The sequence below is a fragment of the Microdochium trichocladiopsis genome (genome assembly GCF_020744255.1).
Source record: "Microdochium trichocladiopsis strain MPI-CAGE-CH-0230 chromosome Unknown B0I36scaffold_4, whole genome shotgun sequence".
Lineage (NCBI taxonomy): Eukaryota > Fungi > Ascomycota > Sordariomycetes > Xylariales > Microdochiaceae > Microdochium > Microdochium trichocladiopsis.
Window position 1 is genome coordinate 1,831,130 of NW_025763547.1, and position 13,583 is coordinate 1,844,712.

General features: G+C 56.1%; 5 protein-coding genes across 5 annotated transcripts; 2 read left to right on the plus strand and 3 right to left on the minus strand.

The window, feature by feature from the left end:
* Nucleotides 1-505: 505 nt before the first annotated feature.
* Nucleotides 506-3,156, minus strand: B0I36DRAFT_361835 (ubiquitin carboxyl-terminal hydrolase-domain-containing protein; the record flags this gene model as incomplete). The annotated part of the gene is made up of 5 exons (XM_046158552.1): nt 506-1,665; nt 1,724-2,402; nt 2,465-2,841; nt 2,911-2,998; nt 3,067-3,156. The coding sequence occupies 5 exons, from the start codon at nt 3,154-3,156 to the stop codon at nt 506-508; spliced, it is 2,394 nt and encodes a 797-aa protein (XP_046013957.1).
* Nucleotides 3,157-5,264: 2,108 nt separating this feature from the next.
* Nucleotides 5,265-6,865, plus strand: B0I36DRAFT_320830 (ribosomal L5P family protein). The gene is made up of 3 exons (XM_046153599.1): nt 5,265-5,667; nt 5,740-6,424; nt 6,504-6,865. The coding sequence occupies exons 1-3, from the start codon at nt 5,423-5,425 to the stop codon at nt 6,627-6,629; spliced, it is 1,056 nt and encodes a 351-aa protein (XP_046013958.1). The 5' UTR covers nt 5,265-5,422; the 3' UTR covers nt 6,630-6,865.
* On the minus strand, nt 6,866-8,044 carry B0I36DRAFT_320831 (nucleotide exchange factor Fes1-domain-containing protein). Its single transcript, XM_046153600.1, has one exon. The coding sequence runs from the start codon at nt 7,759-7,761 to the stop codon at nt 7,000-7,002; it is 762 nt and encodes a 253-aa protein (XP_046013959.1). The 5' UTR covers nt 7,762-8,044; the 3' UTR covers nt 6,866-6,999.
* A 1,513-nt stretch (nt 8,045-9,557) lies between these two features.
* B0I36DRAFT_287349 (actin family) lies at nt 9,558-11,841 on the plus strand. The gene is made up of 5 exons (XM_046151622.1): nt 9,558-9,785; nt 9,934-9,964; nt 10,182-10,268; nt 10,355-11,126; nt 11,191-11,841. Exons 1-5 carry the CDS (start codon nt 9,779-9,781, stop codon nt 11,419-11,421), a joined length of 1,128 nt encoding a protein of 375 aa, XP_046013960.1. The 5' UTR covers nt 9,558-9,778; the 3' UTR covers nt 11,422-11,841.
* B0I36DRAFT_320834 (RF-1 domain-containing protein) lies at nt 11,842-13,096 on the minus strand. The gene is made up of 2 exons (XM_046153601.1): nt 12,434-13,096; nt 11,842-12,216 (listed from the first exon to the last, which is right to left on the minus strand). Exons 1-2 carry the CDS (start codon nt 12,923-12,925, stop codon nt 11,857-11,859), a joined length of 852 nt encoding a protein of 283 aa, XP_046013961.1. The 5' UTR covers nt 12,926-13,096; the 3' UTR covers nt 11,842-11,856.
* Between the last annotated feature and the right edge of the window lie 487 nt (nt 13,097-13,583).

The window sequence follows — 13,583 nt, forward strand, 5'->3', positions numbered from 1 at the left end:
CAAGTGAGGATCATGGGACAAACCTGTTCAAAGCTACCCCTTCCGTCTGGGCAACATCACGATGCGATGCTCTCAATCTAGTTTTGGCGTCAGGAAGTGGATATTCGCGCAACACCAAATCCAGACCGTGAGGCAATACGTTGGCTGTTGTTATTTCAAAGACTAATTGTGTGTATGTATGCCGTGCGACAACGCTATCACTGTACCCTGAGTTTTGCCAAGTGTAGGCCCTGGCCCCCATTGCAAAGACCTATAGGCAAAAGTCCGTAACTCCATATGCTATGCAAAACAAATAAGCACGTGGAAGGGACCAGAACACCAGTCTTTGCCCGAGTTTCCCATGTCAGCACTTATCCAGCCTTTCGTAACCACTTCCATGACCAAACAATGGGCGCAGCTCGTCGCTTGTGCCACTCAACCACTTCCCCTGCCATCTGCTCCGACCACTAGGTGGTTTTCCCCTTCTTCCACAAACCTCGTGAAACCAAGAGTATATGCAGCAGCACTACTGAACGACGCACTCCCTGTCAGGCACATCGGCCTTTGCCTTCCCATGTCTCAGCCGGCTCTTCGGCTTGTCTCCTCTGCCGTGGCTTTTGCCGCCTTTGTCTGTATCCTTCTCGTCTGCTGCTCCATCCACGACCGCAACCTCAACAAAATCCTCCTCATTATCAGTTGTCGTGGTTGTATCTCGTATCATCTCTCGGCTCGCCCGCCTGAAACCCAGTCGGCTCATTGTGAGGCTGATGCGACCTTCGCCTGAAGGACTTTGAGGCCTGCTCTTGCTGCCAGACTTGAACTTGGCTGCAGCGCGACTGAGCCTTTGCGCTGTCGTCTCCTCGCCGGGACTTGTAGCGGGTGAGTGGCTGTCGGGAGTCCTGCCGCGGCGCGGAGAGCCCACATCAACGAGTGCCACACTAGCTCGCCTCGATGCAGTCAGGAACCCATCCTCATCGGCAAAGCTCCGACGAGGCGGCCGCTCCAGCTCCGATGAGAATCTGATGCTGCTGCTCGTTGACGGCCCCGTGCCGGTGTTGTCGAAATAGCTACTAGTTTGTCGCGATACGGGCGGACGGTTTGGGCTTGGGTCAGATTCCGACACAGTGATGTTGAGTCTAGAATCGTTGTAGGACGGGGGCCCGTTGCTTGTACCGTCAGTCGAGCTCGCAGTCATGTCTACGATCGGGACGATCTGATAGAAAAGAAGATATGGCATCTCCTCCTTAAGCGCTTGTTTTATGTCGTCAACAGGCGCGATGCGTTGCTCGATGCACAGGTCATCGAATTTTACCCACTGAGCTTCCTCGTAATCTGGCGGAGGATCGCTCTCGTGCATACGATTGTCAGTGAGAAGCTTGGGCGCCACCCTGCAGAATGAGATGTAGTGGCCGGAGTGCAGTGAGTCGCCACGATGGCACACTACCGATTGCAACACCAGCTTGTAGTCCGCGCTCAGGCCGTTCTCCTCTACAAGCCGTTCGTCGGCAATGAATTGAGGTAGTCGTAGACTATCCGGGATATCAATGTAGGTGTTCTTGCGACACATGTTGCCGTGTTCGTCCATCATATACCGCTTGAGGCAGATGCCAACGACTGGACGCTGGCTGAAGTGTCGCGCGACTTCGAGATCACTCTGCGGCTCGTTATTGGCAGCGGAATGCCATGCTGGTGTATACAGTCAGCACCAGAAAAGCCACATCGCGAAGGCTATGGAAATACTCACGAATAAGCTTGAAGAACTGCCATGCGGGAATAGTGACAGCCTTGACGACGGAGGCTGACCGCTTCGCTCGCTGAAAGAGACTCGCTGTATCGGTATCCGTCGGTTTGCCACTAGGGTCAATCACGACGCGCTGGATTATGCTCTCGGTTCTTGCACGATGTGGGCGAACGGCTGGTTGAGAAGATGCCGGTACTGATAAGGAGATCGCTGTTTGGCTCCTCTCCAAGGCCAATTGCTCCGTCTTGTCAGGATCCTCGGCTGGCGACTGGCATTCCCTGACGTCATCTCCTATTCTAATAGCACTCAAAGGCGTGCTCGGGGTATCTGGAGTCAGAGGGACTTGAGAGATTGTCGTACGGATGCTGACTTTCTTATCGTCGGTGCTACCCTCTCTTTGCACATCAACTTGTGTATTGAAGTACTCCTCGAGGCAATCTTCCAAGTCGACCCCTTTGCCGTCCGTGTCTTCAGGTACTGCCAGATTGAGCAGTCTTTCGTAGACGACTTTATGGTCTGCGTCATCATTCTTTCCGTGGTGAAACAGATCCACTTGAAGGGGCATTAGAGGCAATTGTAACGTTTCGGTTATGAAGCCAAAAGCTTCTGAGGTATCTTGCTGCTCGAGCAATTGTGCGTCTTTCCACCCACAGTCTGCTAGAGCATCCTGAATGTGATGTGTCTGCCGGCGAGTTAGAAGAAAAGACATTGGCTCCAACGCTTCTTGGAGGGGCTTCGACTCACCATGTCGGCCTCGATCAGTTTGCCCGACCGAAGCATATTGACCCACAACCGCAAGAGTGCAGCCAGCCTCATGGCAGCAGGGTCATCGATCTCGTGCTTGAGCATGCACTCAAAGGACTCGAGCTTCGCAAACATGGCAAAAAGCAGAGAATCGAGGTAGCATGTCACCGCACCACGATTCTCCGCCCCCAACATATGTACATTCGAGTTGTACGGTATGATCTGGCCTTGGAAGGACTTCTTCTGCAGCGCAAGCAATTCAATGGCCTTGTCGACATCTCCCGAAGAATATTTGTGGCGGAGGGCATAGCGGATATGTTCGTCGTTCAAGCTGGCGATGGCAAGGTCGTGGTTAAGCTCGATTACGCGCTGTTTAACTTCTCCGACCTAAAGGAAAATTGTAAGCATGATGCCAATCTGGCTACCAGGGTTCCGAGGTGAGGTACACGCCTTCGCATCTTCCTTGGCTTGTTCATTCTCTTGAGTCTTGGCAGAGTCGCGCTTGAGCAGAGAGAAGAAGTCGGACGATCGGTGCTAAAGCAAAATGATCCACATCAGTCGATGCTCAACTGGAAACGACGACAAACGTCAGTGTGACGAACCTTGTGTGAAGCATCGGACGATTTGTCGCGGCGATGGCCCTGCTTGTCCTTCCGGCTCAGGAACCGCTTTGGCAGGCCGGTAGCCTTCATGGTGGGGTGAACGAGCAGTTGTGCTCGGTCGCGATGCCGGAAGGGCTAGGCTCGACCAATTTGGCAAGACCAGGCTCGTGATGTAAGTCGACGGCTCGACTTTGTCGAGGCCTTCAAAGTTGCGTTGTCGAAGCGAGGAGGCTGGCCTGGCAGACACAACGGAATCCGGGCGCGCAGCCAGGCGCTATTGCAACGAGTAACAACGATCGAAGGCCAGGCGCATGTCGTTCGGCGGATGACGCTCTGGGCTGGGAATCAGGCGATCCTGGCAGGGACGGCCAGGGTGAGCGAGGAACAACGTAATAATGGCAGAACCCCCTGCAACCGTGTCGAGTTGCGCTCGCCAATGTCACCACAGGCAGGGCACCGTGGGCTCGCAGCCAAGAACACCGACAAGGCCTTTCGTTGACGTCGTCGCCGAGTGTTGCCCCTACTAAATATTCGAGTTCGAAAGTGTTGTGTTGTAGCTGTCGCAGATCGGCAGTGCTAGTACGCGATCGTATAGCTCACCTCGAAGAGCGAATGGGAGCCAAAGCGTCGCATAAGCGCGTTGCAATTATTGAGGTGAGATGGAGAGAAACTTGTAGGAGTGGATTGGGTGTGAGAAGACAAGAGACTGCCGAGACACTACTCTGTCTGTGAGCAACAAACAGCCGGGATGGTCGGGACGGGAAAGCTGAAGCGCACGTCGGGGCAACTTGCCAGGCTGAAAGGGATTACTACAGTATGGCGCGAGGAGGGGTGATTTCCCATGTGTTGCCATGCGTGGGGAGCAATGGACAGGGTCCAGCGATCGGCGGTCGTGGGCTTGCCTAGCGCCCCAAGATTGATGGGGAGCAGGGCCGATGAGGGCTGGCGAGGGCCCCACACTAACCAAGTAGCACTCTTCTAGCTGGTCTCGAGGTTTCTCTGTGCAGCACGCCACGACAACTGTAAATGCGAATGCTGCAGACCTGGCACACTCGCTCAGGTCTAGTGCAGTCAGTGTTAAGCTGGTTTCAGATCCCCAAGACGGAAGGGCCCTTTAAAGTCGGCACGTATAAGCCTGACAACCGTCGCAGGCGCTCTGCACAGTGTGATACCATGGTCTCGACATCGCATCCCCGTTGCCTGGCCTGGTCATCGAGTACAGCATCAGGCACCAGTCATCGATTTCCATGCGCGGTACCCGAGGCACCCTAGCCATAGTCAACCTTGGAAGGCTTGGGAGGTGCCTGTAGCTTGACGTCTGAGCTGGGTCCATCTGATGTCGAGATCGGGGCTGGCCCAAGTCTGGTGGCCACCACCTTCGAGGAGCACCCGCTCCGGGCCCCCGACCCGCCAGGGTGAAGGAGAGAGGTGGACGGACAGCCAGGCGAAAATCATGGACCAGCAATTAGATTGCCTGCCCACTGAAACTGCTTGGCCGACAAGCTTGGGCAGACGATCAGCAAACATCTGCTGCCTGCTGCAGTCACTTTGAAGACGATCACGTACCACTCCAGCTTCTTTTTTTGGCAGTGTGGCAGCACGTCAGCTATTTCAGCTGGTGCGCTCCATCGTGATCGCGGTTTCGTCTGCCCGCCTTGTTGGGAGGCGGCGTGACGCCCCGCGCGCGAAGCTAGCAATCCAGCTGATCTGAGCGAGGCGCATCCTGCTGACATTCCAGGCTGCCTCTAATTTCGGGAAGACTCCATGGAAACACCGCTAGTCTACCTGTGACCACGACTCGTCCTTGAAGAGGAGGGAGTGAAAGAATTGATATCATTGCCCAAGTAATTCCCTGTTGTGGAATCTCCCTCAAGAATGGGCGCCGTTTAGGCGGACCTCGGGTCGCTTGTTTGGAAGGCTCTGCCAGTAAAATGTGAAGTTTGTCACTTCTATGGAGGCCCATGCAGGGCTTTGAACCTCCGGGCCTCAATCAATACGTCGTTTAGTACCTAAAGTAGGTAGTCTTCACCCCATACTACCGAGGTCTTCTTCAATTCAGCCGTGCTCGAGGTTAACAGTGCGCATGGGTCGAACGGTACTTAACACTGTATGTCGAAAGCACAATGCAACGGCGACGAAAAAGGTTAGCGCGGGTCGAGGAGACTCAGGTCCTTGAAATTTCCATGGCGGCGCGCAACAACTGCTCGAACGACGGCATGTGTGCGACATCTCGGCGATAGACTCAACAGCCCACACCAGTATCGCGACGCCTGTGGCCGTTGCGACTAGACGACGACTCTTTTCACGATTCACGTCGGCAGGCCTACAAGTGGGCGGCTTCAATAGGTTGCGCACAATGGCTGCACTGCGCGAGGCACCCCGGATCGGTGGCCTTCTGGGCACTTTGTCCCGGGCTCCCAATGCCGTGTGTGCCCGACGATTCGCCTCTACCGAGTCTGTGGCCAAGAGCGCAAAGGCTGAGATTTCCGACATCGAGACGAGCTCGAGTCTGGAGGCTCCTGTGGTCGGCCCAAAGGATGTGAAACTGCAGAACCCCAGGAGGAGAGCAAGCCGGAGATCTCTCGAACTTCCGCATGGAAGGTAAGCTTAGCCAAACGGAAAGGCCCATGCCAATTTGAGTGATGCTGTAGCATGCACTAAGCACCGGCGCAGATACCAGTTCCATGCGCCCAAGTACTACCGCGGTCCTATGCATCCAGTGCAACCTCCGAAGTCTTCAGACCCGATCGCCCGCGACTACTCGCCAGGCCCTTTCAACCTCCCACGACTACAGCAGACATGGGACGCCTCGATCGCATCCGACATCATGACCATGGCATATCAACATGTGCCGCCAGGAACTCCTGCCAAGCCTGAACGAGTACGGTTGCGGAAATGGGACGACTCGTCCCCATACATGGAGAACCGCCCACTGCGAGGACCCCGTGGTTCCGACGTGCTGTTCCCGCTCGAGAAAGACATCACGTGGCGAAACATCCCCAAGATCAAGGCGGTCCATCTCAGTGTCTTCCAAGCCCAGGCGAGGAAGAACTTTGACCACATTATCGTGGGTCGTTCGATTCTCCAGACCATCACTGGAGTCCGGCCAACAACAACCTTGACGAAGCAAAGTGTTGCACAGTGGAACCTGATCAAGGGCGAGAAGGGCGGTCTCAAAGTGTCACTTTACGGCAACCAGGCGCTTGAGTTTGTTGACAAACTCATTACCCTTGTCCTACCCAAGATCAAAGAGTGGGAAGGTGTCCGGGCAACGTCCGGAGACAGCACCGGAAACATCGGTCTTGGTCTGGAGCCGTCGCAGGTCATGCACTTCCCAGAGGTTGAAGCTAACTATGGCGTAAGTCTTCTCTCGTGATTTCCAGTCTATGTCGCGGCTAAGCAATATTGAATCCTGGTGCTGACGATTCCTTTTGTAGATGTACCCCGCCAAAATGATTCCCGGTTTCCGCATCATCCTTGAGACAACCGCCACATCCGACAGGCACGCCAGGCTGTTGTGTCAGGCGATAGGCGTCCCATTCTACGGCAAGGTCGTCGATTGAGTGGGTTGTCGTGTTGTATAGAGTTAGAACTTGGTCAAGCCCGCCGACTGTCATGATGCACGGTTGTCACATATGTGGCTGTTACGAATACGTGTAATAGAGCTGTACAATATATCCGAGAGCCCGCGGCCCATCCTTTTGAACGAGAGAAGTTTCGTACTTTGAGAATGCTGCTTCATCAGGAAAGTGCTCCGCATAACGACAAGCATATAAAAGGGTGCCTGGAATGAAAATGATATGTATTGTAGAGTGTAACGCCTCCAACGCCGTCTTTATGCAATCCTTTCGCCGCCTCGTGACCCCAGCTCGTGTTTCCGTTCAGAATCCTGCCTAAATCCGTTTTCCCCGTCCGTCTTTGAATATTCGCTGCCTACGCAGCAGCAGCAGCTTTCTCTCTGAGCGGGGTGATAATCAAATCCACAGCGTCCATGTCCATCGCGTCCGTCTTCTCCGCGACACTCTCGCCCTTGCCCGCCAGCTCCTTGGTCGCAACATCCATAGCAGGCTGGTAGTTCCGCACGGCCGAGCTGAGCGCATACACGGCCTTCCTGCGGACGTCCTTCGTCTCCTTGCCATCCTCGGCGCCCGTAGTCGTCGCGCCCTCGATAGCCTCCTGATCACCGGCTCTCGCCTCGATTCCCTCAACTCTCTGCCCGAGCGCCATGGTGACTAGCTTCTCCACGCCGCCCAGCGCGAGCAGGCGCTCCTGGCAAGGCTCGTTGTTCTGCACGGCCGTGCCAATGACCCACGCGGCCATGAGCCTGATCTGCGGCTCTCCGTGGCCCAGAAGCTCGAGCAGGGGCGTCCACAGGCCCAGCTTGCCGAGCATGTTGGCGTTGTCGATCGACTCGATCAGCTGCTCGAGGTTGTCAAACGCCGTGAGCTTCGAGTCGAGCGTGATCTCCGGGTCCGACGAGGTGATGTGCGCCATGCTCGCCTGCATCAGCTCTGCATCGGAGGGGCCACCCATGATGGCGTTGAGCATCTCCGGGGTCAGCTGCGAGGTTGGTGCTTCCTGAGGCGCAGACGCGGGGGCTTGCCCGTCGGCTGCCGCCTCCGCGTTGGCCTTGGCCGCCGCTTGGGCTTCAATGCTCCATTTCAGGAGACTGTTGAGGTTCTTGTCCGAGTTCATGGTGGTTTTTTTTGTGTTGGATGTGGTTATGTGTGGTGGTTTGTAGGTGGCCTGGCTGTTTTCTTAAAAGTTATTGACCTGGGTGATGCAACTTTTTTTTGTAAGCGGCGGTTTGAGCAAGGTAAGTGCAGGTGACGTGCCGAATTGACGTCAAATAATGAAGCTTCAGATGTCTGGCAATTACAACTGAGACTGAAGCCCAATGTCTTTTCAGGGATAACCAAGGATGAATCCATTAATGGGTGATTCCACATGCACAGCGATTATCAAGTATCAATTGCACAGATGCTACCTAGGCATGCTGCACGGCACAATTTCATCAGACTTACATCGGATTTCCCATGGCTTCGCGAAACATCGAGAAGCAAAGCGAACATTCCGCGCTAGCGCTTTGGAGCCGATAAGCCATTTCGGGACTGGTCCACAATCACGTGGGGCTTATCGGAGCTTGCTGTACTCCAGCTCGCACAAAACTGTTGCCCAGGTGCTGAAGAATGCAAGCCGTTTGCTTAGGCGCGGAGGAGAGAAGCAAGCCAGGGAAGAAGGGGTACTAACACTCGATGGTTATCTGTCTGGGAAATGGAATATCGATGTTTCGTTCGTGACACGCAGAATTGGATCGTACGGTCCCATCAATTGCGATTCTCGTTCTCGATCTCGGCCCGCCTTGCAGCTGTTGAGCTCTGCCTCCCAAGATTACATGTGCTGGCTGGCTGGGCAAAAATGCAAGCCCGTGCCCCACTTTAACACTTACCCCTCTGCTCAACCCCGCCATCGCCCCCTTCAAGGTTTGGAGCTTGGGTGCAAAAAGTTGCAGGGGGTTGGCTGACAGCTGGGAGATCACCAGAGCGGTGAGGTTCAACACCAGGCAGGCCGGGTGTCTATGAAGACGATCGGTAGCTGCCGAGGCTCACTGAGGTCATGCCGTAACAATGAATCGGATCCGCAGGCGTCACAGCTGCAATCTCAGGCTACTTGGAGCTTGCCACGGGTCTTCTTCAAAGGTCCAGCTTGTGTGCTCTTAGCTTATTTTCAGGGGGGATAGCTCGCTTGATGCTGATGAGAGCATGTCAATGGCTGACCTCAGAGCCAACGACGCCCATGTTCTGCTGCCAGCCCACGGGTCCGTGCTTGGCAATGGTGAAAAGAATCGTCCATTTTATGTTGTTAGCCTGCTGGAAACATGCCATCGGCTGTCTAGTGCTAGCCATAGGATCTGCCTGGGGGCAAGGACGCGCGTGATGGTCTAGAGCTCACTAATTACTGGATCCGAATTGTGGGAGCTCCTCTGGCCAGATCAGGCACGAACTCGGGCACCTACGTAATGTGCATACCATGGCCAACCCACTCAGCCACAGCACGGTACTGTAATTAGAGGCTGCGAGGGTGAGGGCTGGATGATGGTGTGTGGCCAGGGCCACGAGAGACGGGAGAGCCAACCGTGGATGGGCCATCTTGGCAGCCGTCGTCATTGTCGTAAGCCGGCCCAGGCAGCCCAATTCCTGTGGGTTGTCTGGGACGCCGTGGGGCGGGCCGCAATGGCCATGACGAGGCCAGTCGAGGGCGACGGCGACTGCCTGGCACCCGAGCGAGGCCATCGACAGCTGCCTGAGGAGTGGCTCGAGGGAAAGGGGCCAGAGGATAAGCCCCGCTCGCGCCTGCTCGGAGGCCCTGCCACCACCTGGGGCGCTCCGGTGCTTGCCTGCTGCTCGCGCCTGCCCTCCCGGCCACCGCCTTCTCCTGCTATGGGCCTGCATGCCCGCCCGGCTGGCCCAGCTGCGCCCGCTCCTCCCAGGCCTCTCCTCCTATTTACTGCTATCTGCCCAAGCCCTTTCGAGGTCTCCTTTAAATCAACCTCCTCCACCATCCCCCCATAGACACCTGTCCTTCTTTGCCTGTGCGCCAAAGAAGACATCGTCTCGCCGCCCCCAGCTTCGCGTGTGAGCATCTACTCGGTCCCTTTTCTTCGCCTTATTTTCCCGTATTTCTCCCGTCCTCGCCGACGTAATCTCTCACAATGGAAGGTATGGCTCCCTGCGACCGCCCACACTCTCCCCTCCCTCACGTCATGCTCTCTCCTGCGCCTTGCCTTGCCTTGCCGGCACCAGATCATCCATGAAATCATCGCAAGCTGTCGCGGACGTGGACTGACATGACTCTTGTCGTCAACAGAGGAAGTTGCCGCTCTCGTCATCGACAATGGGTAAGCTCAACCACCGCCTCCATCCTGGCCGCCCGGCCTCCTCCACTCCCACGCGAGGAGCTCGAGGTTGCTTCGACCCCTCGGGCTCGACCAACTCGCGAGTTGTCCAAGAGGCACTGAATCCTCTCGGAAGCTCTGTTTTCTCGTCCAAGACTCGCGCGGGACACAGTTGGTTTGAGCAATTGATGAGAGTAAATCGCTGACGTATACACACCAGTTCGGGTATGTGCAAGGCCGGTTTCGCCGGTGATGATGCTCCCCGTGCCGTCTTCCCGTCCATTGTTGGTCGTCCCCGCCACCATGGGTAAGTCATTTGATTCCCGACGAGATGCATGCGATCGCAGCTCTCCTCATGCTCGCCCCGGCCTGCAGATTCTAATGGCTCTACAGCATCATGATTGGTATGGGCCAGAAGGACTCGTACGTTGGTGACGAGGCTCAGTCCAAGCGTGGTATCCTCACCCTGCGCTACCCCATCGAGCACGGTGTCGTTACCAACTGGGACGACATGGAGAAGATTTGGCACCACACCTTCTACAACGAGCTGCGTGTCGCTCCCGAGGAGCACCCCGTCCTGCTCACTGAGGCTCCTATCAACCCTAAGAGCAACCGTGAGAAGATGACCCAGATCGTCTTCGAGACCTTCAACGCTCCCGCCTTCTACGTCTCCATCCAGGCCGTCCTGTCGCTGTACGCCTCCGGTCGTACCACCGGTATCGTCCTTGACTCCGGTGATGGTGTCACCCACGTGGTCCCCATCTACGAGGGTTTCGCTCTTCCCCACGCCATTGCCCGTGTCGACATGGCTGGCCGTGACTTGACCGATTACCTCATGAAGATCCTCACTGAGCGTGGCTACTCCTTCTCCACCACTGCCGAGCGTGAAATCGTTCGTGACATCAAGGAGAAGCTCTGCTACGTCGCCCTCGACTTCGAGCAGGAGATCCAGACCGCCGCCCAGAGCTCCAGCCTCGAGAAGTCCTACGAGCTTCCTGACGGTCAGGTCATCACCATCGGCAACGAGCGCTTCCGCGCCCCCGAGGCCCTCTTCCAGCCTTCCGTCCTTGGTCTTGAGAGCGGTGGTATCCACGTCACCACCTTCAACTCCGTCATGAAGTGCGATGTCGATGTCCGTAAGGATCTGTACGGCAACATTGTCATGGTAAGTAAACTCGCGATCTGCAGATTTGCCCTCCTGGACACCATGCTAACGACTGCAACCACAGTCTGGTGGTACCACCATGTACCCCGGTCTCTCCGACCGTATGCAGAAGGAGATCACTGCTCTTGCTCCTTCGTCCATGAAGGTCAAGATCATTGCTCCTCCCGAGCGCAAGTACTCCGTCTGGATCGGTGGTTCCATTCTCGCCTCCCTGTCGACCTTCCAGCAGATGTGGATCTCGAAGCAGGAGTACGACGAGAGCGGTCCTTCCATTGTCCACCGCAAGTGCTTCTAAGCTCCTGCATCGACTATGGCGCACGATACCGTTTGTTACCGCCCCCTGACGAATGCACCGAGATGCAGGGACGCAACCTCAGCCATGCGCGGCTTCGGGCCTGTCCCTGCACACACTTCAGAACTTTCGATTTGAAAAAAAGTTGTGACTGGCAGCAAGAGTTGGGAATCGGTCTCTCGATGGAAAAGAGGGCATACGAAGTGCTGAGCTTGGCCTGGAGGTTCCGTTGTCGGGATGGAGTAGACAAATCACACAAAGAAATGTTGATCATACACTATTTGGTTTTCCTGATACATGTGTGCGCGCTTGAAGTGAGCCATGCCTGCAAGTATGCTCTCGTGCGCGTGTTTCGGTGCAGGATTGGCTGGTCCGACGCGCATGTTGCGTGCCATCCGCTTTTTTGGGGGGTTTTGAAGATATTGTATTCTCTATGATTTACGAGGTCCTCTGAATTGTGCTTGAATCGTTGGCCGCGTTATCAGTCGTCCCATCACCCGCAATAGCCGTTGCGGCACCTTGTCCTGGCCCAACGCCCTCTTGCTGGGGTGCCTGTCCTTCCTCGGCCAGCTTGCGATACTTTCGGCGGCTCTTCTTGGCCGAGCTGGCCTTCTTCTTCGCCTTGACGGAGCCGACGATGGCGGCGCGGCTCTCTTGGCCGTTGTGGAGCGCGTCGAGCTTGTCGGCGAGCAGTTGGCGGGCTATCGTCCTGTTTTGAGACCGGGAGCGTGTTGCCTGAGACTTGCCGACGATTCCCGTGGGCTTGTGGAGGAGCTGGACTGCGCTGTTTGTTTTGTTCTATTTTGGAGGAGTTTTTCTGGGTCAGTACTTTTGCACTTGTGATTTTCTCAAGGTGCATGGTCGGGCAGGGTAAATGGGGAATTGTTTTGGGAAGAGTATAGTATGGGGCCTTGCTACTTTCTTTCCCCCCTTCGCTTCCCTCTCTCTCTCTCACAAAAGGGTGTAGTGTAGGTGAAGTACGGAAATAAGGAGCGCGACGCGGGGAGGGACGTACGATCTTCTGGCCGCCCGGACCGCTGCCCTTGAGGAAGTACTCTTCGAATTCCTCGTCCGGGGGCGGCTTGGGCCGCTGGGGCATCTGTTTCTGCAGGGAGGGCGTCGGGGCAAAGGGCCCTGGGCCTATCCTGCTCCTGCTGCTTCTCGTGGCGGTTGTTGGTGTTGTTGTCGGGGGGTAAGAACGTGAACGAGAAGAAGAACAAGAAGAAAGAGAAGGGCAGGCGTGTATTCTGTCGTGGGCTGTCGAGTGGTGAAGAAGGTCGGCGGGCCGTGGCAAGGTCGAGGAGGAGGAATGTCTTGTTTGTGTGGCTCGTCGTGGTGGTGTTTGCGAGGTTGTGATAGTAGTAGTGGTAGAGATCGAGGCTGGCCTTGAGGGCTGGCTGGAGGGGCAAAGACGAGTAGTAGCGGTCGAGAGTATTGTGGCATGGCTGGTGTTCCGACTTGGGATGCTGGGTTGCAGGCGCACGGGAAGCGCCCGGTGCAGCTGCATGGCGTGTTGTTGTTGTTGCGTTGGTGCTGACAATTGTTTTGGTAGAGGACTGATGGGAGTGATGGATGAATCCCAGTTGTTGTTTAAAGCTGTGAGGGGCTGTATGATCGAGGCCGGCTTTGAGATATGCTGGGAATTGGTTGTTCTGCCGCTCCAAAAAGTTGCCGTGTGAGTGAGGCCTGTGGTGATGCGATGCGCCATCGTCATAGCGGTCGGGTGTGGGATTCCCGGCTGTGATTGGCTGGGGATGGAGCCAATTCCGCGGGGCGGGGGACCCATTCGCAGGCGGCCCAGGCCAGGGGACCCGTGGACAGCGGGAAAGAGGCAGGCAGCCGCCGTGCCAGGGGCAGTCCCCTATTTCCGCAGGCTGACGTGCCGCTGTTCCTGTAAATCTGGTGGTTCAAGCAATCAGCATCCGACATTTGCAAACCAGCCCTTTTCTGCATACACTTACACGACACTCCTTCTTCCCACGGGCCGCCTTCTCACGACATTGCCTTGCTTGCATACCTCGACACTGCCGAATTGCGCACGTCTCGACGTCGCACCTACATACACGATTCTGCGCCAGCACACGCGACCTTCTCGTCTGTGGCACTGTACGAAACAATCATCCTTACCGACGAGCGAGCGCCGCCTCTCCCGGTCCAGCCAACAT